The sequence below is a fragment of the Drosophila bipectinata genome, chromosome XL (assembly GCF_030179905.1).
Source record: "Drosophila bipectinata strain 14024-0381.07 chromosome XL, DbipHiC1v2, whole genome shotgun sequence".
Classification (NCBI taxonomy): domain Eukaryota; kingdom Metazoa; phylum Arthropoda; class Insecta; order Diptera; family Drosophilidae; genus Drosophila; species Drosophila bipectinata.
In genome coordinates, this window is record NC_091734.1 from 14,456,584 (window position 1) to 14,482,683 (window position 26,100).

At 41.5% G+C, this 26,100-nt stretch overlaps 2 protein-coding genes, 1 long non-coding RNA gene and 1 pseudogene across 9 annotated transcripts in view; 3 read left to right on the plus strand and 1 right to left on the minus strand.

Moving 5' to 3' along the window:
- LOC108129026 (uncharacterized) overlaps positions 1-20,084 on the minus strand; it is a 59,699-nt gene extending 39,615 nt beyond the window's left edge. For 2 of the 3 annotated variants that reach the window (XR_011442897.1, XR_011442896.1), the window contains exons 1-2: positions 19,917-20,084; positions 19,636-19,856 (exon numbers count right to left, since the gene is read on the minus strand). This is a non-coding gene — a long non-coding RNA (uncharacterized lncRNA). The remainder of the gene's footprint in view (positions 1-19,635; positions 19,857-19,916) is intronic. The other variant, XR_001773543.3, reaches the window with a different exon arrangement.
- On the plus strand, positions 542-24,650 carry DIP-beta (Dpr-interacting protein beta). Of its 5 annotated transcripts, none has more exons than XM_017246939.3 (9): positions 542-858; positions 1,350-1,456; positions 8,492-8,677; positions 11,210-11,402; positions 11,483-11,611; positions 19,715-19,834; positions 20,918-21,088; positions 21,225-21,283; positions 21,632-24,650. In XM_017246939.3, the coding sequence occupies exons 1-9, from the start codon at positions 600-602 to the stop codon at positions 22,010-22,012; spliced, it is 1,605 nt and encodes a 534-aa protein (XP_017102428.2). In that variant the 5' UTR covers positions 542-599; the 3' UTR covers positions 22,013-24,650. The 5 variants fall into 5 exon arrangements, with proteins under 5 accessions (XP_017102428.2, XP_017102426.2, XP_017102425.2 ...); XM_017246937.3 differs by having other exon boundaries at positions 1,350-1,489; positions 21,632-24,649; XM_017246936.3 differs by having other exon boundaries at positions 1,320-1,489; positions 21,635-24,648.
- Positions 2,824-4,419, plus strand: LOC108129015 (methionine aminopeptidase 2 pseudogene; annotated as a pseudogene).
- LOC138926226 (uncharacterized) lies at positions 12,848-17,254 on the plus strand. The gene is made up of 2 exons (XM_070279476.1): positions 12,848-13,113; positions 13,173-17,254. The coding sequence occupies exons 1-2, from the start codon at positions 12,900-12,902 to the stop codon at positions 17,018-17,020; spliced, it is 4,062 nt and encodes a 1,353-aa protein (XP_070135577.1). The 5' UTR covers positions 12,848-12,899; the 3' UTR covers positions 17,021-17,254.
- Positions 24,651-26,100: the final 1,450 nt, after the last annotated feature.

Here is a 26,100-nt window from a genome sequence, read left to right on the forward strand (position 1 = left end):
GGAGGACAGCCGGCATATGCACTTCCGACACATTTCCTGTTGCGACTCCTAGTCCTTCGTCCTTCGTCCTTCGCCCTTCGTGCTTCATGCCTCGTCCTTCGTCCTGAGTCCTGCCGTTGAATTTATTACGTGCAAATGTAAATAGCGGCACGTGCGGGCCACGACAGTATCCTGTCCTTCTTCTTTGAAAGCTTCCAAGTCCTTTGCCAAAACAATTGCAACTACACGCCCAGAAATAGTTCCGACATGTATCTGGTATCTTTTATGGTATATTTTCCCTAATTTCTCGCAGTGTATAAAAATGTTCTGGGTCCTTGCTTGTACTTCTTTTTGTGGCAATAAGAATGTTGTCTCCGCCAAACAAAGGCGAGTCTAGTCTGGAGTCCTGGCGAGGCATGCAATTTGCTCTGTCAATAGATAATGCAGCTACAAGATACCAGATACCAAATGACAAATACCAGATACCAGATACCGGAGTGTAAATACTGCCACAACCATTAATTATTTATATTCATTTTTTTTTTTTTTGTTCTTTTTTCAGAAGCCTTGTAAGTCTTGCGATCTCAAGACATGCCCAAGGACACCAGGACCGAAAACTTATGATGAACACAATTGTGGTGCAGGAGAGCGGCGAGCGGATCGCCGACATCGGCCGATATATATCGATGAACGATAAACTGAAGCCCAATCAAAGCAACACCTACAATCGACACTCGAAGCTGGCGGCGTCCGAATCGGAACTGGGATCTGGATCTGGATCGGGTTCGGGATCTGGATCGGGAACTGGAGCTGGAGCTGGATGTGGACCAGCTTTTCGCTGGCAATTATTGTTACTCTTACTGCTTTGCAATTGCATTGGTAAGTCGATTTTTATTCCAATTCCATTCAGTATTTTTTTTTCGGTAAGTCGAGCTCTGTCGTTGAAGCGTTTTGCAAAAGCCAATCTCTATCCTAATGCTTTGCTTCTAATCGTTATCGGTTTATCGATTCAATAATACTCATACTACACTCTGCTTGCCTCATATATACTTTTTATCGTCCAGATCGATAATGATTCCATTATTTATTGATCCTATATGTACGTTATTCAAAGCTTTGTTGTATTAATATTGATTTGCCAATCGTTGACAGGCCGCTCGCTGTTGAAAAAAACACACAAAAAACCCAAGACACTCCAGACACTCCATGCTATGAGATACCTGGTACTCATATACACATAACACATAACCATAGCCATATGTAAATGAATTTCGAAATTGTGTTAATTGTTCCAATCAATGTCTTCTCTTCATGGATATGAAATCTCAATTGAAATGAAGATTATACCGTTTCAAACAAAATCTCCTCAGTGGGCGCCTTCGAGCCGGACTTTGTGATTCCATTGGAGAACGTGACCATTGCCCAGGGTCGGGACGCGACCTTTACGTGTGTGGTAAACAACCTAGGGGGTCATCGGGTGAGTGGTGACGGTGCGTCAGCCCCAGCCAAGGTATGTATCGGTTTCTTAAGTGCAGCGTTGAATTTTTTATCCACTTTTATAATTTTTTTTGTATATTTTTTTGGTCCATTTTCCGTTTGTGGTTTCGTTTCATTCGCCATTTCAAGTGCACAATAATCTAATCCAGTTTTAACGATTTTCCAACTAAAAGGCACCAATAACAATAACGATTACCAAACTGCACCACCACTATTATCGCAATTATGTAACCTTTAAGCGCACCTATTCCTATATATAACTATATACACCATATCTATAGTCAACCTACCAGTATAAACTGCCATAAAATAATATATATATATACTATAGATATATATATCTATGTATATATAGACCACTCTGCATATTAAACGCACCAATGCACTGCCACAGAAACTAAAACAAAAGGACCTCAAACAATAACAGTAAAGAAAATAACCCAGTATCCCGAAATAGGTAGGTACTATATATATATATATATATGTATCTCTGCATATATGTATATATCGAATAAAATTGAATCGAACAGCAGAATCAAAATAAATTTAAATAAACATGTCAAAATTGGTGTGTCGCAGAATCGCCAGCGATGCCACAAACTGCATATAGCTTATTGTTTTTATCATCGTATTATATTATTATTAGCACTCCCATGTCGTTTGTAACACTCGACTCCGAGCGACTCCGGCCCGGTCCCGGCCCCAGGCCCCCCCCCCCCCCCCCTACTTGTGGCAAGAACTCGGCCCACAAAAGAGCAACCGGTCCAGTCTGTAAGCGATTGTTGTTAACAACAATAAACAATCGCCAGTAAACAATCGCCAATAAACAATCATTAAAAATAAAACGAAAAAGTCCACAATAAATGCATAATAGATACTATTCGGAGGCCGCAGGGGGGCTTTGCGCGAAACAATGAACATGAATTAAGTCTTTGCATCAACATTGCTTTAATAGCTTTAAGTCCTGAATGGTGGAGATATTTCTATAATATATAAGATACTCCCAAATATATCACAGACTATAAGGCATGATGGTGGAGAATTCTTTTACAAATCTTTTGAGGTATTTCGCTTGAGAATCGGATGAGGGCCCCTATCTGGAAAAATGGACAAAAAATCGAAAACATATTTTGTCTCAGGATTTTGATGCAGAATGGTGGAGAATCGGTCCACAAATCGTTTAAGGTACTCCGCTCGAGAATCGGATGAGAAGATATAGCCATCGCCATGGGCCCTCATCGATAGTATCGGGAAAACTATCGATAAGCCAGTGGATATATTTAGGCCTCTTCTGTCAGTAGGCTTTGCAATTGCCATCCGAAATAGTTTTTCTTCAAAGAGGGAGTCGTTCATTTCGATTGGAAAACTTACAAGCGAAGTAGTCGAGCAAAGGTTGTCGAGTCAGTTCTCTCAAAAAATCAGTAACTTTTTCAGAGACGCAAACATCCACCAAAATTAAGATGAGTGATCTTTTGGAACCCAAAACCAGCGACCAGCCCCCGGCCGAGAATCCGGAGAATCCAGAGAATGCTCTGGAGAGTGCTCCCGTTGTCCAGAAGGTAAAGAAACCGAAGCCGAACAACAAGAAGCTGCGCCAGGCGGCCGCCGAGGCCGAGGCGAAGGCCAACCAGGAACGCGCCTTGAAGGAGGGACCGGCGGCCCAAGATGGAGGCTCCAACTTTCGGGATTCGCTGAAGCGCAACCAAAAATTGGTGGTTCCCAAGCGGAGTGTCTGGGACCTGTTCATCGAAGGCAAAGTGCCCGAGGGAGAGATCCAGCAGTATGCCAAGTCCACGGACGACACCACGGCCGTCGACAGGTTCACCTCGGAGGAGAAGCGTCTACTCGACCGCGAGCAGGAGGCGGTGTACCAGCAACTCCGTTTGGCGGCGGAGGCTCATCGCCAGACCCGCAAATACATGCAGGGCTACATCAAGCCGGGCATGACCATGATCCACATCTGCGAGACGCTGGAGGAGACGGCACGCCGCCTCATCGGTGACAAAGGCCTGACCGCGGGTTTGGCCTTCCCCACGGGCTGTTCCCTCAACAACTGTGCCGCCCACTACACTCCGAACAGTGGCGACACCACCGTCTTGGGGGCCGACGATGTCTGCAAAATCGACTTCGGCACCCATGTCCAGGGCAGGATTATCGACTGCGCCTTTACTCTGACCTTCAACCCGAAGTACGATCCCCTGGTGGAGGCTGTGCGTGCGGCCACCAACGCCGGCATTAAAGCGGCTGGTATCGATGTCCGTCTCAGCGAAATCGGTTCCGCCGTCCAGGAGGTTATGGAGTCGTACGAGATCGAGCTAAACGGCAAGGTCTATCCCATAAAGAGCATTCGCAACCTGAACGGCCACTTGGTGGCCCAGTATCGCATACATGCTGGCAAAACTGTGTCCAATGTGGCCAGCACCATTTCCGGTGACGGATACAACGCCATTCGCATGGAGGAGGGCGAGTTCTATGCCATCGAGACCTTTGGCTCCACCGGACGCGGCGTTGTCCAGAAGAACGGGGAGTGCTCACACTATATGCGCGCCTGGAGCCCGCCGCTCACCCAGCTCCGGTTGCAGTCCTCCCGTCAGCTGCTCAACTGCATAAACCGGAACTTTGGCACTTTGGCCTTCTGCCGGCGTTGGCTGGAACGCTATGGTGCCTCCAAGTACCAAATGGCCCTCAAGGACCTGTGCGATAAGTCCGTGGTCAAGGCTTATCCGCCGCTGTGCGACATCAAAGGAAGTTACACGGCCCAGTTCGAGCACACGATCCTGCTGCGTCCCACCTGCAAGGAGGTGGTTTCACGCGGCGATGACTACTAGAACTGCCTGGGCATTTCTACTTTAATCCTTTAATTGTATTTAAAAAAAAAAGGATTAAAGTAAATCAATATTCACTTTAATTCCCAAAATAAAAGAGAAGAAATTCCTTCAACTTAATATTTCATTTTATTTAATTTGAAAACTTTAATGCAAGCCACATGGCGTATACGTGATATTCAAAAATCAAGTAGCCGACACGTTGGCTTCGAATTACAAGAAAAAAGCTACAAAAATATTCCACACACACACACATTCCCCAATTAAAGTGAACTCTTTGCAGTCATTCTTCTTCCTGGCATCGACAGGCAATACATATTATGGCTTTAAATATTTAATATTAAATGGACCGCTTTCCGGGCACTATCTATTAAGGATAATGAAAACACCTGCTCGCTGGTAGTGAGAAACTTTTGCAGGATTGCAAAAGTCGTCATGGACTACCCAGCATTTGGAAAGCTACCCAGTCTATTACTGAAAATAGACAAAAAACTAAAACTACATTTTAAACTGCAATGCAAAAAAAGTGAATCAAAACTAACCAAAAACAGACGCTGGCTTAACTGCCAAGGCTGGCAATAGATATATGTGCCAAATAATGGGTATGAAATCCGCTTATAGAGTGGACGTTTGCTTCGCCCGTCCGGCCAGTGTGTTAATCAACGAAATGGCATCATAAATAAAAACACCATTTCATATAAATCCTTAGATGTTTCAATCAAACAAAAACACTACAAAAATGGGGATCGAGTGGCCGAGTTGGTTGTGCCACCATGTCGGGGTATTTAAACAATAAATAAATACACATAAATTATTGTGAAGGTAATAAAATAAATTTCAGGCCGAAAAACTAATGCCACGACTACTCCATGCCCTTATCATGAATAATTAAATCCAAAAACGATTATTGAATAGTTTAGATTTAGTTTAGGGACAACTTGCAGTGATTTATTTATAAAGCCTAGTTTTAAATGCATTTTAAAGCTTAATTAAGAATTCCTTTTTTGCAGCACAAAATATGGAGTAACAAAGGCACCATCTCCCCCTATATCTATCCTATATATATATAAAATATATTTTGTTTGATTCTCTGATTTGGTTCTTTTTTTCGGGTTGTAAGCCAACCTTTTTACATTTTTTTCGTTTTCGTAAAATAGAGAGAAATATTAATAAAATAAATTCAAGCGCACCGAGTTCAAACCGAAACAGACTTTGCACCATTTTTTATTATGTCTATATATAAATAAATATATGTATATAAATCTTTTGTGTCTGCGAGATACGCGCCACGTAGTCCTGTGTGTGTTGTCCTTGTAGTTGTGTGTCTGTATTGTAGTCTTACTTTATGACATTTGCTCGCTTTATTTGCATTTACATTTGAAATTTTTTACAATCCTTTTCTTTTTTTTGATTTTTTTTTCTTAACTTTTCTTGCCGTTCTCGAATTTTTCGTCAATCCTGTACCCCCCGTTTTTATTTGCCATTTGAGCCTTTGTTCCTCGAAAACTTCCTTCCCGACCGTGCACCCCTCCATGCATTACTCAATAAATTTGCTTTATTGAGTAAATAAATAAAGCGTCACTGCTACAGCCAGTGGCACTGTCGATGTTGCAACATCAAACGGTTGCCCGTTGTCCATGGGTATTTATTCGCTTCCCATCCCCCCTTCGCCTCTCTTTTTTGACAGAATGGGCTTATATTCTGGCCTCTGATGTTGACACACTTGGAATAAAAAAAAAAAAAATAAAGGCGCCACCGCCAGCTGTATTGGCATTCCTGCTTATTGGATTGCCGAACTCTGCCAGAAATATGAATAACCTGCAAAAAGCTGACTCCGTCAGAGGGTGGAGGGTAGATAACAAAGAACTAATGGCACATATTCGGGTACTCTTTTTGGTTGGACACCAATTGTTATTGGTAGTCCATATCAATCAGAAACTAAGACCAAAGCCAAGAGGATTTCAGCCATTTAGGTTGGGCACACAGATAAAAAGTCCGCATAGTAACACTTGGAGAAAAGTTTTTAAGAGAAAGTGAATATATATAGGTATGGTCATACTAATTCACTAGATTAGGTTACATTAAGTCACTTTTTGAGAAAACTCATCAAATATATAGCCTTTTTAGCAACTTCAATAAATAATTATATCAAAAGCTTATTAATTATAAGATTTCAAAAGATATATCGCGTTTGTACTGTACTTTATCCTTTGACTCTGTTACTCTGTGTTACTCTTGCCGGCTTGTGAGACCATTTCCATTCGAATCCGGCACAGGACAAAGCCCGCTTAAGCCTATTAGCTAAAACCCGTAGACTGCGCTCGCTGGGCACACATCATAATGTTAATTAAAATTCGCCAGAGTAGTGCCAGCGGCGGGGAAGGATATATGTAGAAGAGGGAAAATAAGTATGCCTGTTTCAGGACAACGTGTGTTTGTTGCAACATTTTTGCCCCAATCTCCATCCCCGTCCCTGTCCTTTCGGCTTATCCCTTTTGGTCCTTTTTATCCTGCCATACCCAGGACCTAGTTAATCCACTCTTTTTTCTAATTGTGCATGCCATGTTAATGCCAACTGATTAGCCGCTTCAAAACGCACTGCCAACTGCACCCATTATTCATGAATCTTCTGTTCTCTTATTTCCTTTACCTTCTCTTCTTTCTTTTTTGTTGTTTTGTTTTCTGGTTATCCGTTCTATCTGTCTGACTTTAAATGTATACAATATGTACGCCACGTTGGGCGCCAATTTCACTCCGACTGTACTTGATCCTTTCTCCTCTTTGGTTAACCCAACAAACAAAACAAACCAGAACCTAAACCTAAAACCTGAACCTAAAACCTAAACAAACACATGAAAAAAATGAATATAGATATGCATAAGAAATACAAGGAGGATGGTAGTACAAAAAATGTTAACTAATTGTTGAATGTTTCTTCTCTCCACAATCACACACGCTAAACTAAATACTCCAAAACTTGAAAACAAAAACAAAACAAAACCAAATACGCCAAATGGGCAACGAAAACCGCAAACCCAATTCCACTAATTGCACTTGAAATATCCCTTTTCATATCCCACCGACCAATAACCAACAACAAAAACGATTCTAACAATCTGCAAACCACGGAAACGAACAAAAAAAAAAAAACAAAAATTTCAATCCAACCCAAAAAAAAAAAAAACCGAAAACTTGCAAAAACTTTGCGGCTGCTGCTACTGGCCGGCAATACTTGGTTCTTGGTTCAAAATGGAAATGGCGTCAAATTGCGCTGACATCTGACGATGGGCAAAAACAACAACAACACACACAACAACAACCAACTATAACAACAACAATGAACGGACAACAACTGAACCCCACAACTGACTATTAACACTATCGCCGGTCTCCTTTTGAATCCATTGTCAACGATACTGACACCAATGCCTAACTTTTACCATCATCCTACCTCCACCCCCCCCCCCCATCCACTCCCCATTGTTGCCACATGGTGCATCAACCACCCCGACTAAAACAACAACAAAAAATTCGCTGCAACTACATTCTAATACATCCCACCCACACAAATCGATTTCAATGGCTTGATGGAAAACGAAACCTCAACTAACGAACGGAAATTTCTCAACAACAACCTCAACTTGAGTGATTTAACAACAATAACAACAACTACGCTAATAATAACAACAACAACAAAACCTATAATAACAACAAAAACAACAACAATGTCAATGACAACGCGGGAATGTTGCCAATAATGGCATTAACTAAATATGACGACGTTGGTCACATCAACACCACCCCTCCCACCAAAAAACAAAAAAAAACTTTTTCTGGACCTGGGATATCAAACTGCAATTTCAAAACATCTGGCGTACAAACACACACATTAACACACACTCACACACAATGACACACACACATATATCCTGTATATCCTTTATATCCCTGTATACCCTGCAACACAAATACAAACAACACTTTGACATGCAACAACGACCAAACGTTGTCTTCATCCGTACAAAACGGCGCTGTCATCAACTGAACAACAACAATGCTCATCCCTTTATCCTTCGGCCGCTATACACCATCACCCAACCACCCATTTACCACCCAACCATTCCTGCCCCACCACTCCACCACTCTTCCACTCTATTTCCCATTTGGCAACTGGCAACTGGCACCATCAGGTCGCCTGGATTAAGGCCGATGCCAAGGCAATTCTGGCCATACACGAGCACGTGATAACCAACAATGATCGATTATCGGTGACGCACAACGACTACAACACATGGACACTGAACATACGCAGCGTCAAAATGGAGGATTCCGGCAAATACATGTGTCAGGTCAACACGGATCCCATGAAGATGCAGGTGAGATTTACAATCCATTCAACCTTTCGAATAATACTTTTATATCATTGCCTTTAAATGGCTATCAAGCAATTAGAGATAATCTTTAAGCTTAAGAATTGATTTTCTTTTAGGGGTTATACCATTTTAAAGATCTACATATATCTATCAACGTTAGGAGACCTTATCTTAAAATTGAGAGTGCTAACCCATCCTAGAATCCTAAGAAAACCTCTAGTTATGACTATATGATAGTCGGTACTAATCGTTTTACATTCTTATTCCCTTTTTCTTTTAAAGTTTTTTTTACATAACTCTTAAGAGATCTTGCCTTATCATAGATCACTTCTTATAACCTAACAAAAGTTCTGAAGAAGAGTATACAATACCCGGTAGTTCCATTACCATTTAAAACCAAAAATATCTTTCTTTTTGCTTTACAGTTAGAGAACAACTCACAGAAACTTAATAACTCATGTTTAGATCAATATTATGATCCAAAAACTTAGCAAGACTTCTAAAGAAGAGTATACAATACCCGGTACATCTATTTCATACTATTTACTATTACTGTTTCATACAAATCCATTTTTCCTGGCTTTTCAATTAAAAAATTACATTACCGAGACTTAATACTCCTTTTTAGATCAAAGATATTATCCAAGAACTTAACCAGACTTCTAAAGATAAACAAACGATACCCTGTACTCATATAATATAATAAGAGAGTATAATCCTTTAATTAATATATAATCTCTATAGACTTTCTTTCAAAAGAAAACCAAAGTCAAAAACCTCACAGAGTGAGAAAATGAAGCATTCCGAGAGTACAATTAAATTATTTCAAGAATGTTGGGCTCCCCCTCATTTTTGTAGATGTCCCTACCCATCCTAATATGAGCCCGAGTGTACGGCTGTGTGTGTTAGGATGGTTGGGGGGCTGACATTTAAACACGATATATAAACAATGAAGCGCTTTAATGACAAAAATAAATAACAAACACTGCGCCATTGCAATGTTGACGTCATCAAAGATCGCTTTTGTGTGTACTATGCACGGAAAGAAATAAGGATTAGCTTAAGAAACTAAATATTTATTTATTTTATATAAGAAATTATGATATGGAAAGTATACTCTTAATATCCCCATAAAATATAGCAAAGATATGTTTTTTTTTTAGAGTGTATTGTTGGAGTAACTCATGTGACGTTTGCTACTCGAGTCGTGGCGAGTTGGGTGGAATTGAGTTTTTTTTTTTTTGCCCTGCTCCGCCTTTACCATTTTCACATACATACGTATTCGTTTTTCCTTTGCCCCGCTTTTCCCACCCAGGACCCAGTCAGGACCCACCCACATCACCACATCCTCTTCGTTCGCATTAAACGCTCTCTCGACATGTGCAAAACGATTGCGTTTTCAATTTCATTTCATTTATGCAGCAAGTGAAAAGTGGAAAAGTGGGCGGAGCTGGTTTGTGGAAGGCAGGGCAGGGCAGGGCAGGCAGGGTGCCAGGATACCATACCAGGATAGGAAGGCAGGATGGCTGAAACCCCCCTTCCCATCCACGGCTTGTAATAAAATCAACCTAACAAAGCGAATTGAGTGAAAAGCAAATATGAGACAAATAAAAAGCAAACAGGCTTGACGTTTCTTCAGCTTTTTCGCTTCTTCTCCTGCCAGCTGCATGTCCTGCTTTTAAGCCTTTTTTTTTCTGTATCTCCCCCACCCACCTCTCTGGCCATCCGTCGTATAAATTTCGCGCTTGGCTTGTTTGGGGTTTTTCTTCCATTTTTTTTTTTAAATTTTTTCTGCAGTCCAGGCCTTTCCATCTTTTTTTTGTTTTTTTCCTTTTTTTTGTTGCACTACGACGTCAACTTTATTTTATGACACAACTGTCAACTGCAGCGAGAACAATGACAACGACAACGACAATGATAGCAGCAATTCGGTTATTGTTGCTAGCAACTAACAACCGCAGAATGAGACAAAAATGCGGAAAATAAATATATGAAAGCGGAATAAGCGGAAGCGGTGGCGATTTCCATAATGAGGCGACCATTTGTTGCAGAATGCAGCTAAAACGCTGCCCACCAGCCATCATTAAAAGGTTTTCGCCCAGCATCAACAGAAAAAAACATAGTCTAGTTTTAAGGGCATTGTCTTTCGTCACTAGAGTACAACTTACGTAAATTTCATAGCTCTTCTCAAATCTCTAACAAAAGACCTAAATCGAAATCTCAAATAGTGTAATGAAATGAAGAAAGGTTTACTCAAGATTTCGAAGACAGCATAAAAAAGCATACATTATGTTATCTTTTAGGGATAGCACTGTCATTCGTCACTGGTGTATTATTTTATACAAAGGAAACTCCTCTCTCCTTTAACTTATAACCAAAGACATCTAACTTACAGTCTCCTTTTAGAAAGAAACTTAAAGAAAATCTTGCCACAAAGTTGGAGAATTAAGACTCCACCTTTTATAACCATTTCTTTCGTCACTGAAGTATTTAAAGGATATACCTAAAGCAGAAAATCTTCTTTTCAATTCACAGACAGCCACCTTGGAGGTGGTAATCCCACCGGATATCATCAATGAAGAGACCTCCGGGGACATGATGGTGCCGGAGGGCGGCTCCGCCAAATTGGTATGCCGGGCCCGAGGTCACCCCAAGCCCAAGATCACCTGGCGGCGAGAGGATGGCCGGGAGATTATTGCCCGCAACGGCGTCCATCAGAAAACAAAAGGTAAGGAGCTGCTGAATCTGACTCTGACTTGCTGGCATGTCTAATGTGTTTCCTACAATATATGACCTTTTTTTTTGCAGCCCAAGCCGTGGAGGGGGAAATGCTGACGCTGTCAAAGGTCACGCGATCGGAAATGGGCGCCTACATGTGCATCGCCTCGAACGGAGTGCCGCCCACGGTGAGCAAACGGATGAAGCTACAGGTGCACTGTGAGTACTCCCTCTTCTAACACACAAGAAATCATATATATATATATATATAGCATACATAACTGATATCGAGTGGCATGATAAATGGGAGGAAGGCACCACCTGCTGCTGGTGGTGTTGGCCAAGAAAATACCTTGATTTATGGCAGCTGGAAGGCAGCTAATGCCGCATAATAATCATAATGGTAACTTATAGCCCAGTTTGGTTTTTTCTCCGTCGAATGTGATGTGCGTGCAGCCGTCTATAGGTATTGTAGGTACATATAGGTATAGGTATAGTAGTGTAGTGTAGTGTAGAAACAGGAAGAGGAACAGGAACAGAGCCGCAGCAATAACGCAGCCGCGGCAAAATGCAAGTGTTTCCGACTCGATATCCGGCAGCTTCCTTCACGTGGCGAGCAAACTTTCCAAATGCATTAGAGCGGCAAAATAAATGGTGGAATGCCAGGACAGACAGGATGGCTAAAAAAGAAGGTAGAACCACAAAGGGGTGTGTGTGCTATTCCGGGCGGGCAAACATCACGTTTCTGCAGTAAAACTTTAAACACCATCGGGCTCTCTGGCTGCACATGTGGGTATTCGCGTTTGTATCTTGTGAAGTGGTAATTGTTAAGGGCAGTTCCGCCTTCCAGTACCCTAACCCTATTGCCAGTTAGGATATGCCCTTAGGATACCCACCTTCCCGCATCAAAGTTAATGAAATTTCCAAAAAAAAAAAAAAAAACGGGCCAAAAGTTCAAACGACGACAATTTGGTAAAAGAAACAGGGTTATCCCCCAGTAGTAGTGTTTGGCAAGGATACCAAAAAGGATATACAATAAAAAAGGATAAAAAATAAAAGACAAGAGAGGTGACCATATAAGGAGATATATATTTTAATAGAACTTCCAGAAATTTAAAACCAACTAGTTATTTTTTTCTCTGTAGGGCTGACAAGGACCCAACAGCTTGCTGGGATCTTATCGAGAAAATTGTCAAAAATTAGAATAGAAATTTGTTCCTTTTACAATTCCCTTTCCCTGGCCCCCATTTTAGTAAAATAATTCCCATTTTTAGATGAAATCTAAGTCGAACGTAAGCCACTTAATGATTAAAATCAGAAAATAAAGTGGTTTCGTTGGCTTTTACACTTAAATGCTGGAAAGTTAGGCCAAAAGGCCAACAGAGTAGGCCTTGAACTCCTAGTAGGCCTTGAAATCAAACCTCGAATACCTCCCTGGAAGTGTCAAAAAAAAATATCATTCGAAAAAATTACTTCAAGGAAGTAACATCTCTCTAGAGTCTAGACGATGGGTAATAAAAAGAAAAAAATTATTTCCCGAAGAAAGAAAAAAAGGGAAATACAAGAAGAAATAGAAGAAATGCAAGAAATTGTAAATGACAAGTCTTGGTTAGAGGACTTGGACATAATCAATGATTTGGAATTCCTGGATGAGATCTGCGATGACATGGAGCTGGAATTGTCGCCGGAAGCTCGTGACCTGGCCCTCTCCCTGACCTACAGTACGTGTTCTCGGTCCACAGATAGGGAATCCCACAGTAACACAACTCTCTCCTTTCAGCCATTATCAGGGACCAGCTAGTGGATGCCGAACGGTTCTTAAAAATAACCAATCGCGACACAATCACGGTGGAGGACCTGGAAATGGTCAACACAGAGCCATCCGAGGACTATCGCCGTCGAACTTTCCGCCAGAACCCGTTGCGGACATATTGCCCGATCAGCGACACTCTCCCGAAACCGTGCTTCGAGAATCGCCTCTTTCTGCCCGTCTGGCGGAACTGTCAGGTCGGGATGAATCTTATGCTGAATGAGGACAGGAAGGAGGAGCCAGCACCGCAATCGGAAGGCCAAGAGGAACCGAAAAAGGACCTGGAGCGGAAGGAAGAGCCAGCACCGAAATCGGAAGGAAAAGAGGAACCGAAAATGGAATGGGACGACAATTGGATTTTTGATGTTGAGGAAGGGGAATTTGTACAGAAAAAGGATCAGGAGAAAGAGATAATGGATGCGGAAGAGGAACTGGAGCTAATAATAAAAGAGGAAATGATACAGGAACTGAAAGAGGAATTTGAACGGGAATTTAATCTGGACCTTGACATCGAACTGGAGGATGAACTGGTACAATCAATGAAACGGAAAGTTCTAAAGTTACTGAATCGAGAAGAGGAATCGGACCAGGAATCCGAAGAGGAATCCGAAGAGAAATCCAAAAAGGAATCGGAAAAGGAATTGGAAAAGGAAGCGGAAGAGGAATCCGAAGAGGAAGCAGAAGAGAAATCCGAAGAGAAATCGGAAGAAGAATCCAAACAGGAATCCAAACTGGAATCCGAAGAGGAATCGGAAAAGGAATCGGACTCCGAAAAGGAGACCAAAAAGAAAATACAGAAAATACAGTATTACAGTGAGGTATACGGTCAGGATTGGGAAAAGGTACTAGACTGGATTATGAAGGTCACCAATCAGGAATCCGAACAGGTCTCAGAACAGGAATTGGAACAGGAATCCGAAGAGGAATCCGATCATGAATGGGAAAAGGTGTTAAACAGGAACATACGGAAATTCGAAAAGGAATCCAAACAGAATCCCGATCAAGAATCCGGAGAAGAATCCGAAGAAGAATCCAAAAAGGAATCCGAAGAAGAATCCGAAGAAGAATCCGAAGAGAAAAACGAAGAGGAATCCGAAGTGGAACCCGAAGTGGAATGGGATAAGGTACTAAACTGGAATTTACCTAAATCCGATCCGGAATCCGAACACGAATCAGAAAAGGAATCAGAACAGGAATCGAAACAGGAATCCGAAAAGGAATCCGATAATGAATGGGAAAAGGTACTAAACTCGAATATACTGATATTCGAAGAAGAATCCAAACAGAATCCCGATCAAGAATCCGATTCGGAATCCGATTCGGAATCGGATGAGGACTACGAAGACGAATCTGAAATGGAAATGGATCCGGAATTTTATCAGAAATGGAAAAGGGGACTAGACTTGAATTTAATTAAATCCGATAAGGAATCCGATCAGGAATCCGAGAAGAATTCTGATCAGGAATTGGAACTGAGGTCCCATTGGGAATCCGAACAGGAAGCCGAAAAGGAATCAGAAAAGAAACCCGAAGAGGAAGCCGAAGAGGAAGCCGAAGAGGAAGCCGAAGAGGAATCAGAAGAGGAATTCGTAGAGGTAGCAGAAGAGGAAGCCGAGAAGGAATCCAAAGAGGAATCAGAAGAGGAATACGAACAGGAATGCGAAGATGAATCCGAAAAGGAATCGAAACTGGAATCCGGAGATGAATCCGAACCGGAATCGGAACAGGAGTCCGAAGATGAATCCGAACAGAATACCGATCAGGAATCGGAAACGGACTCCGGAACGGACTCGGAAACGGACTCAGATTTCGGACTGGAATTCGATATAGTAGATGTCTCAGACGATTCAGAAACCTCCTCTGAGTCCGATTCTGAATCCTCCTCCGAAGATGAGGGAGATCTGTCAATGTTTCCGGAGATAGATCCGGAAGATGATGGGGAGGATGGAGCTAATGTAGCTAAAATAGGTGATGGAGAGGATAAAAAGGATGGAGAAGCAGTTGTGGCTAACGAGTTGCAGACTTTAAGTCGTGCTGCAATTATAGCCAAGTTTATGGCCGCCGATTACCCCAAACTCTACCAGTACGATGAGCCACCGTTAAGTTACTATCAGAATTACGGTAGGCACCACGAAGACATTGAGTCACCGCCTACTCCGCCTCCTGAAGACGAAGATGATGAGATAATAAAAGATGCAAAAACAAAGAAAGACAAAGAAGTTAATCAGAAGGCTAAGGATATGGATACGAAGGACAAAAAGAAGGAAGCCATCAACAAGAATAGGGGAGGGGGAACGGGTCTGAGCAGCAGTGACGATGAGACCGATGATGAGTTCACCCCAGTGCCGGAGACACCAGAAAAGCAACCGAATCAAAGCCAGCCGGCAAAGCGGGGTAGGCCAACAAAGGCAGCCGCCAAGCCAGCAAATCCAAGGCCACCACCAAAGCCAAAGAATCCTCCAAAGGGAAGGGCCACTGGCTCGAGAGCCAAGGGGGCTGCCGCTGCCGCGTCGCTACACGAGGCACCGCACTCCACGCTGCCATCTCTACTCGACGATCCGATGGAGCCATCCCTGGCACCGCAACCCGAGACTCCGAAGAAAGCTGTCCCCATGAAGATGCCCGATCCCGAGTCGCCACCAGCTCCTTGGGAGTCAATGCATCTACCAAAGTTCAAGATAGTCCCGGCTACTAGTTCCACTTCATCCCGGACTCGTTTCCGTTCATTAACAGCCATTCGTGGTCCGCGTCCTTCAACGTCAGATATGGCCTCAGCCTTGGCGTCAGCTCTGGCTCGGCCTTCTAGACCTAGAGCTCCTGCTCCGGGTCCACCTCCTGCTCTAGCTCCGGATCAAGCACCCGTCCAATCCCCAATGCCAGCTCCTTCATCGTCAGATATGGCCTCAGCCTTGGCGTCAGCTCTGGCTCGGCCTCCTAGACCTAGAGCTCTTGCTCCGGCTCCACCTCTTGCTCTAGCTCCGGATCAAGCACCCGTCCAATCCCCAATGCCAGCTATAGCGTCAATTCAGACTCCAGCTGAACCTCCAGCTTCGCCTCGAGTTCGGAGGACAGCTGTAGAGATAATTCAGGCGTCACTCCTAAAACAAAATACAACTCGAGCTCCTGCTCCTCCTGATGCGCTGGCTCCAGTTCCATCTTTAGCCCCGAATGCAGATATAGCTCCGAAGACAACTTTGAAGAGAGCTGTGGCAGAACCTGAACATATGCAAGAGAGCAAGCGGATGAATCTAGGGATGAACTTCCAGGCACTGGGTCAACCGACAACTCGAACTTCTGCTGCTCATTATCCAGCTCCGGCCTCAGCACCGAAGGCAGATGAAAAGATAGCTCAGCCGTCAGCTCTAGATCATGCTTCATCTGGATCATCAGCTCCGGCTCCGAGGACTGCTTTGGAGATAATTCGGACAGCTCTTCTGCGTGCTCAAATTATTGGTCCTAATGATCGTGACCCTGTTCTTATTTCTCCTCCCCCACCCCTTATGGATGTCCATGCCCAACCTAGTGCCTCTTCTACTGCAGCCCCATTTTTGCCCCGCTTTGGTGCATCTTCTACGCCTAGGTTGTCCACCTCTGTCTCTGGGCCCAACCCCTTTACCATTTCCATTCCTTCCCATGCTATTGACCCAATCCCTGACGCTACTTCGGCGCCGTCTTCGGCTCCTGTTCCTGCTCCTGCAGCTCGGCCTTTTCCAGGATTCGAAGAAGGTTCTACGCCACCCAAAATGGCTCGCCTGGGAAACATTAACGCCCCATCGTCAAATTCCACAAAGGAGCCGAAGAAGAAGCCGGAAGAATAATTCCAGAATCCAAAGTAGATGGCTTGATGGTCAAGATTCCAGAAGAAAGGAAAATCAATGCAACACGCAAGCAAAGAAGATCCTTTCTAGACCCTGAAGAAGAATGAATCTAGAATGCAGAAGCCAACAGAGGATCAGGAGAAGGACCTCTTACCAAATGTTGAGCAAGAAAGAAGAAGAAGCCCACTACTGAGATATCTGATACATGAACATACAGACGACTTCAATAAAATGTTACCAAAAATACTAAAATATCTTAGTTTTGCATAAAATATATTGACGAGAAAAAAGGGGGGCCTTTCATGAGACTTCTTGAACTCTAACCCGAGCCGCTGCTCTCCGTAGAACTGCTAGTGTCCGAGGAGGAGCTCTCAGAGGAGCTGCTGCTCTCGGTAGAGCTGCTGGTTTCAGAGGAGCTGCTGTCGGTGGAGCTGCTGCTAGTGTCAGAGGAGCTGCTGTCGGTGGAGCTGCTGCTGGCGTCGGAACTGCTCTCCGTAGAGCTGCTGGCTGAGCTGCTCTCGGTGGTGGTGGTGTTGCGGCATGGCCAGAAGGGTGGAGGACGGCGTGGAGGACCACGTCCACCACGACCTCCAGGGCCACCGAATCCGCCAGGACCACCGAAACCACCAGGACCTCCAAAACCACCAGGTGGCCCGCCACCGAAACGTCCTCCCGGTCCGCCAAAGCCTGGCGGTCCTCCACGACGTCCACTGAATCCACGGCCGCCACCGAATCCACCCAGGCTGCGGCCTCCTCCGCCACCACCGCGTCCGCCACGTCGGCCGCCTCCCTGGGCCACCACCATCGCCACCAGGGCCAGGAGAGTAATCGCAATGTAGGCACGCATTCTAATCTCAATCCTCCTCAAAGAGCTCCAAGTAAAGACTGATGCTAGTAGCCCCCGAAGACCCCACCTTATATACCCTCGAGTATTTCGCGAAAAGTATTTGCACAAAAATGGAAACGCACCTTTCTCAAAATCCCCCTTTCTTCGGTGTGACGTCAGCGAGCTGTATGATTAGCTGGTGTCTTCAGAAGATCAGGTCCACGGAAGAATTCTTCCGATTTGTTTCTTGTTTTTTTCTCTCAGTCTCTGTTTATTTATTTGCTCTCCAATTCTTGGCGAGGTTTTGTTTTGTAAGAACAGCTGGGTTTTTGTTTTATTTTTTTAATATTTTTGGAACTTTGTTTTCGATTTTTTTTTTCAGAAAGATGGAAGATAAATTAGCGACTTAATTAAATTGATTAAAAGAATCTTTAAGGGACATGACTATCTAAAGAACCATTAACCCCTTTAATTTATTTTAAAATCTGGCCTCGAGTCTAGACTCTGGGAGTCTCTGTATCAATATTAGCAGCCTGCCAGCTGCCTACCGAAAAACTCTATTGGGACAAATTGAATTTTCAATAAGTGGCTGGCTAAAAAGAGTGGCCCGAACACACAACACATGACATATGCTGCCTGACTGCCCGACGGCCTGCTGCCTGCTGCCTGCCACCCACTGTGGCATGGCTGGCAGTCGAGAGTGCGGCATGCACAAATCCAATAAATTGACCAATAATGAACGCTTGAATGCAGCCTGGGCAAGGGCAAAGTTAAAAGGCCAAAAACAATGATGGTCGGTGGTCCTCGCCAGCGGTCCAATCCCCGGGGCGGTTTCAAGACAACGTCAAAGACCAGAGAAAGCACAAAATAGGGGGGAAAACTATAAAAAAAAAGTAGGAAAAAAAATCCCAAAACACACACAGAAGTTGTAAAAATCTCAACACGACACGAAGTGCTCCTATGGTCCAAGGACCAATATATTAATGGCATTTCCTAAGCGTGAGAGGAATACTCTTCATCACAAAGACTAGAATATATCCAAAAAATTTTAGTAAAAAAATATAATAATAATAATAGTAATAAAAAGATTAAAGTCTTAATTAAAATATGTATGTTAGATTAAAAATCCAATCTGGATCTAAGCCTCCACCTTAAAAAGGTCCTCAAGTACTCCCTTTTATAGTCCTTGACCGGCCAGGACCTGCATCACTCTCTGGCCGCCAATCAATCTGAATTGGGGTAATAATTAAACCGTTGGAATCTTCATACCGATGGCTAAGGGATTCAATTCCCAGTGAATGGCCATAAGTGGGGGCGAAAAAGCCAACAAAAAATCAGAAAAATAGGGAAAAATTGCATTGTCTATTTAGTTTACTTTTTTTTTAGATGCCAAAACTGACTGACCACTGGATGCTACTGGGATACTGGGAGCCTGGGTCCTTCGGATCACAATTCCCTTTATCCCTCTCTCTAACAACAAAATAATTCATTTTCAATTAAAATCGTATCAGTTGTTGTTGTTGCTGGTGTAGTGTGGAGCTGCCATTAACCAAAAACAAGAAAAACGAAGGCACAAAATCACAGCTGGAGTCCAAAGACCGGAATACCGGAATTCGGAATCCCGGGAGTTGTCCGACAAAAGGGTTCAAAGTTTTCACTTGGCTCCCTCTGGTGGTGGGCAGCTTAATTGCCAGTCTAGTCCGGCTATTCGGGGGGTGGGGGTGGTGGTGGATTGGTGTTGGGCGGTAGCAAGGTCACTGATGGCTTTACAATTGCCACAGAAACTTACCCTTTTGATTTTCCAGGATTTTTCACTTTTCTTTCTTCTCTCTTTTTTCATCTGCCTTTGGTCTCCGCTTCTTTTGCAGTTCATCCGCTCGTCCAAGTGCCAAATCAATTGGTCGGCGCCCCAGTCCTCACGGATGTCACATTAATTTGCAATGTCGAGGCATCGCCGAAGGCCATCAATTATTGGCAGCGCGAAAATGGTAAGTCGAAAAACCGCTGCTGCTGCAAAAAAAACCGACCAGTGCACTGAACAAAAAACATCACTATGTAATAAAAACTTACCAATTAAGATCAAGTTACCTTACATGTAAAATTACATGTTTATTTACATGGCGTGCTGCAGCTCCTCCCACACTCACATGTAAACAAACGCCATGGCAGCCTTCTTAGCTAATTTCACAATTAAAAGCCAGATCCAGAGCTAACTTTATGCTTTTTGTTGATATTAATTGAGTTGTCACACATTCCAGGTTTATTAAGCTCCATATTTTGTTTAATTATTGTTTTTAATTCACCAAGTCTTCGATGCACAGCCGCCATACGTGAGGTAGAGAGGATCATTAGGGATGACACTCGCAGCCTTCCAATGGAAACTTTCCATTTTATAGTGGTGAAAGTTATGAGATCTGAATATCAGTGATGAGAGTAATCGTCTAAAGAGCCGATTAATGTATTAATTGATTTTAAAACATAAACATAATTTTTTTTTTTGTGTAGTTTTAAGGGTTCATGGTTGCCACGAATTGAATTTTTCATTTAGCATCTGTTGGAGTTGGAACTTGGACTCGTTGAAACTTTATAAACCTTTCAATGCCGCAATTTGTCTTTATTTGGTTCGTGTTCGAAGCTCAGATGTTTTGTAATGCCATCCCATCCCATCCCTCTCAGTGGGTGGGGTGGGGTGGAAAAGAACTCCTAGCTTTCTGGCTGGCTCTTTTGTCAAGTGCATTTGACGTATATTGCAAACGTGACGCTCAACGGGGCGATGCCTGGAAATGTCATCATCCACGGCTCGTCATCACAATCTTCGCCACCACCCCCTTTCGTTTGCCCTCCTTTCTCACCTCACCTCTTCGTGTCACGTAACTCAAGCTCATTTGACCTGTCGCCTTGCTTCGTATTCATGACTTCATTCGCACCTCAAACTCCACACTCCACTTAAATTTTCATTCTTCTTCCGGTCCCCTCCCCTCCCCACCCCTTTTTTCGTTTTCCATGTTTGCTCATTTGCTTTTTCCGGCGTGTTATGTTTTTCACCTGTGTTTTCTTTTTTTCGTCACCAGGTGAAATGATTATTGCCGGCGATCGTTACGCGCTCACCGAAAAGGAGAACAACATGTACGCCATAGAGATGATTCTGCACATCAAGCGACTCCAGTCGAGCGACTTTGGGGGTTACAAGTGCATCTCCAAGAACAGTATTGGCGACACCGAGGGCACCATACGGCTATACGGTGGGTTGAGTTTCCACTTTTAAAAAATAATATATAAAAACTGTTTAGTGTTTATTCATTGAGGGTTTATTAAAAAAACAAAAAACTTTATTGAATTCTATAATACTGAAACCCGTATGTTTCTTAAACCTTTCAGAAATGGAGCGTCCTGGCAAAAAACATTCCCGCTTAGACGAAGATGCCAACGAAGTTACGGTTAGTTTTTTAAAAATGCGATAAATATTTTCTATATATATGTACATACATATATACCACACTTTTATGAAGGAACTCATGGAAACAATTTGAAAATTTTTAAAACCACTTTTTAGCTATTCTTTGAATGAGGAATAGTGGTTCCCAGTTCCCTGATTACAAAATGGTACGACATTTCTCGATCGGATACGAATTGGCCGAGATATGTCTAGCAGACTGGGGCGAAAGCGAAAAAGTCTGAAAATCCACATTTTTATAGGGGAACCCCTTGAAAAAATTCTAAAATTGGCAAAATGACTTTAAAAATAAACTTGTTATCCTTCTTTTCTGTAAATCTTTTTTGACCAGAAGCATGAAGTCGTGATGAAGGACAACCGGCACGAGGACGGGTCACGCAACACGAACGGAAGGCTGTACAAGGACCGCAACCAGGAGCAGGACATGCCCAATAGCGGAGATTCCGGGCCCAGGACCCAGGCCCAGGGGACAATGCGCCTAATCGGGACATTTGTATTAGCCCTGTTGGTGTTATTAACGGCCACGGCGGAAGCCCAAACAACAACAGCAGAAAAGACAACAATGATGTCCTGCGACGGCAATGCTGAGGTGGGGGTGGCCCAAAGAAATCCGGACACAAAGGTGACAGCGGCAAGGACACTGGAGGTGGACGCCGCAAGGACCTGGGATAGATCAACGAGTTGGCAGCAGCGGGTGGGGGCGGCGGAGTAAGATTATTATAGCTTAATTCAATTGTAATTACACAAACAAGATTATGATGCAATGGAGAAGCGCCCCCTGCTCCCGCATCCGCTCCTGCTCCTGCTCCTGGCCCTTTCCCGCCATCCCGGAAGCTCCGAACATTAATCAAAGGGGAGGATGATAAAGCTAATCATCATCCCCCCTCGCCCCGCCATTGGCTAATTGAAGGGCGAGGTGGGGGGACGAGAGGAGTCGGGACTTAATTGAATGCATATTAAATCAAAAAGGATGCTGAGAAACTAAAGTGTCGTAGTTAAATGGAAAAGAAAACGCGTTTAAATGTTACCTCGTTAGTGGAAAATAAAAAAAAAATGAAGAAAACTTACCAAAAAAAAAAATACATTTAAATATAAAGTTAAAAAATAAATAAGAAATAGAAAATCAACTATAAACATAATCGAGAATAAATGGTGTTCGGTTCTTTGAATGGCTTTAGCTCTAAAGTAATGGAAGTATGACTACTGAATGATATATTATATGATTACGATAAAGATATCAAAAAAACAGAATTCTAGTTGTCTAAAATTTAAGATAAACTGTTGTACTTATTTTGATTTTTTCAACGTTAAACTTTTTCCAATTGTTTGTATTGATTTTTAGTATTTTTTTTTTTGGCTAGGATAAAGTTTATATGTATATCCATTTATATATATATTTATAAATATATACATCTATGTATTAAGTGTTTAATCGCAAGTTCTGTATATATGTAAGGCACCGTCTCATAGAGCAGGTGTGTGGTGTTTTTTTTCGGCGAAAATTTAAATATTTAGACGATCTTTGCAAACTGTAAAGCCCAAACTGTAAATATTTGCACCCTTAGTGATTCGTAAACATTAGTTTCTTTGTTAGATTCTATTTGTTTTTAAGGCCCATTGTTGTACCCTTCACTCATTGCTCTATTCCAAAAAGTAAAGACTAAATACGGCGCAACAACTACTTAAAAATATGTCCAAAATTATGCCATAATTTTTTTTAAATTACTAACCATTCTTCACATAACTTTAGACACTTTTCTACAAATTCAAGATGGCATTTTTTGTGGCATATTTTAAGACTCTAGAGAGTTGCGTTTCAAAATAAAACATATTATAGCCCAGATATAAAAAAATCACACAAAAAACTAACCAAAAATCCAGTCAGATGTATGTACTACTCAACTCATGTGTGTTCCGCTCAATTCTATGTTTAAATATATTGTAAATCAAACATAAAAAAAATGCAGCTAAAAAAAAAACATTAAAACAGGAAATAAATGAATGTGCCAAAAGCATTAAAAGCAACTTTGCAAGAATATACACACAAAAAAATATATCAAAAGAAAAAAAAAGAGGAAAAAATATGGGAAAATGTGAGTGCATATCCGAAACACAGTAATTCCCACATATCCAGCTCCGCTCCCAAAACCAAAATCATACAAAATAAAACCCTTAAAAGCGACTATTCAGATGTACTCTGACTTCATATACGTACCGAGGCAAAAAAAAAACATAAATATTAAAAGAATATGGCAGAATATGAATTATATTGTATGTGCAGGCACCCAAAGGGGATTGAAGGAAAATCGTAAAACCATTTTAAGTAAATGTATTTGTCGGAAAAAAAATATTATAAAGTTAATTATCTATAGGGAATTTTTTTTTTGTAAGTGGATGAGACACAGAAAATAGCGCCTAGCAAATTAAATATACACTTAAGGCAAAGGAATAATGTATAATGTTGTTCAAAACTAAAAATCTAGTGGAAATGAAAGAAAAAACCTAAGCAAAACTATAGTATGCTAAGCCCATTACAAAAAAAAGCCCCCATTCGAAAAATCGTAAAACATTCAGTGTCTACGCTACAGCCATACAAGGATAAAAAAAAATCAATAAACAAAGAATATTCTAATATTTGGGAAAACTACATATTGCATAATACACAAGCCACGAGAAAATATCCAGTAATTCCACAAAAACAACAAAAAAATAACCAAAAAAACAAAAATTATATATAAATTAGTTGGTTTTTGTGTTTATGTACATAAGAAATGAGCGAAAAAAAATGTGTTTATACTGTAAAATCGAAATATTCCAAAAACAAACGCATAACGAAAAAACCCCTTTCCCAAAAAAAATAAAATAAAAAAATGGAAAAAAAATAAATGCAAAATAAAGAGATAAATATGAAAAAAAAAACAAGAATTTGAGTTTTTCTTTAAATGAAAATGTGGTAAGTAAACAAGTTTCTATGATTATTTAAGCAAATTATGACACATTTGCCTTGTTTTTCAGCAAATATGTATGGAGTAAAGCCATTGGTGCTCAATTTGCTTCGCAAAAAATAAATATAAAATGCAAACACTAGTCCGGGGCAGCAAGCTGGGCAAATAGTTTTGGTGAAAAGACAAGACCAACAATGTGGCCATAGCTAACATTTTATATTTATTTTAAGTTGTTCGTTACAAAACATGCACACAACTCGTGCCAGTGAGTTAGTCACTCATATTGCCACACCAGTGGCTCATGCGACACAATGTTACCTCAGAACGTTGCACTCCACAGAATCCATAATCCGTATCCAGTAGCCCACATCCTCCCTCATCCGACTGCTGCCTGCGCTTGGCCCAACAAAATGTAAATGGAATATGAAAAAAATATATATATATATCTTTAAATTTGCATCTTTTATATTCACACAAGAAGGAAGCAAAGATTGCGTTTATAACAATGTGCAGGGTTATGTCAACTCGAACCAGAAGGAGAGCCAGAAACAGGACTATATCTACAATAAAGGACAGAAGGGATAAAAAATTACACTCGAAGAAATTATACATATTCTAATACGATTTAAAGGTTTTTTTATTGTTAAAGACTTGAAATAAGCATTATAAACCTTTACTTTAGGATTCCTTTAGGAAAGCATTTAAACACTTAAATTATGTTTTATTTAGGAGCTTAAATAAATTCCCGTGTAAGTAAAATTCAAATCTAAATCCAAAAGATGAATGCACCTTGTTGCCAGAGATAGTAGTTGCCTCAATTTCTTGGCCCTGTTGCAAGTTCCAACTGCCACTGCCACGGCTAATAGTTTAAATTCATCTGCATGTCTGTGTCTGGTTTCACGCTTTATGCACTGCTAATGATTTGATGTCGTCTCCTGCCCGGAATAGAGTGCAGACTCCGATGGCAACTCATGGGGAAAAAAAATGTACTCCGGTACGGAGCCAAAACCCAAGGATATGGAAAATAAGCAGAGCAACCATGAGTTCTATACTAAATACTAACGTCAAATGCAAAAATCTTCGTCTAATATTTTTTTCAGTTGGTTTTCCTTTATATATGTATATATATTTTTGTTGATAAATACATATATGTATGTATGTATGTACAGGGTTTGAGTCAAAACTTTAAAAGTTTCACAGAGAAATCGATTAGCCAGAAATAAACAAATAATGAATCGAGTTTCGTTTCGGCAAAACACTAACAAAATAAAGCCAGTTTGCTTTTAGCACAAATTTGGAAAGCCCAAGTGGCAATTCGTTTAAGGAAAAATATCAATTTGGGTTTTGGGGAAAATAAATAGATAATTGCTGGTAGAGTAAGCAAACAATTTATTTTCAAAGTAAGCAAAAAGCAAATATGAAGAAAATTAATACTTTTAGGCAAGCGATTCTGAAAAAGATGTGATTAGAATGGAAGAACATGATATTTAGGGAATATATGTATATGCTAAAAGATAATTAAGAAAATGTTAACTAAAGTTGGATAACTTGAGGGATATGTAAAGCATATTCCTTTTGGTTTTAATTGAAAAGGAGTAATAGAAAGGGTAAATAACGGGTATCACATTATACAGGTTTTAAAAAGCACACAACAAGGTCTTTTAAGGTTAAAATCAAGCATTATCTTAAATATATGTATAAGATTCAGATTCCTGTGGATTTTTATTTCGGAAAAGAAATAAATAAAGAAATAATAGGTGCCGGGTATCATATATCTTTTTTTTTAAATCAAAAAGCAAGACTTTTTAAAAGCCGAAGCAAGCTTGAGTTTAAGGATATTTAGAGAATAATCGGT

What these genes read in the sequence shown, in the direction of transcription:
- DIP-beta (XM_017246935.3), top strand. Translation starts at nt 600, where the DNA reads ATGATGAACACAATTGTGGTGCAGGAGAGCGGCGAGCGGATCGCCGAC. An exon ending in CGTCCATCAGAAAACAAAAG is followed by an intron (nt 11,403 to 11,482) that starts GTAAGGAGCTGC and finishes TTTTTTTTGCAG; the next exon opens with CCCAAGCCGTGGAGGGGGAA. An exon ending in AAGATGCCAACGAAGTTACG is followed by an intron (nt 21,284 to 21,631) that starts GTTAGTTTTTTA and finishes TTTTTTGACCAG; the next exon opens with AAGCATGAAGTCGTGATGAA.
- LOC138926226 (XM_070279476.1), top strand. Translation starts at nt 12,900, where the DNA reads ATGGGTAATAAAAAGAAAAAAATTATTTCCCGAAGAAAGAAAAAAAGG. An exon ending in GGCCCTCTCCCTGACCTACA is followed by an intron (nt 13,114 to 13,172) that starts GTACGTGTTCTC and finishes CTCTCCTTTCAG; the next exon opens with CCATTATCAGGGACCAGCTA.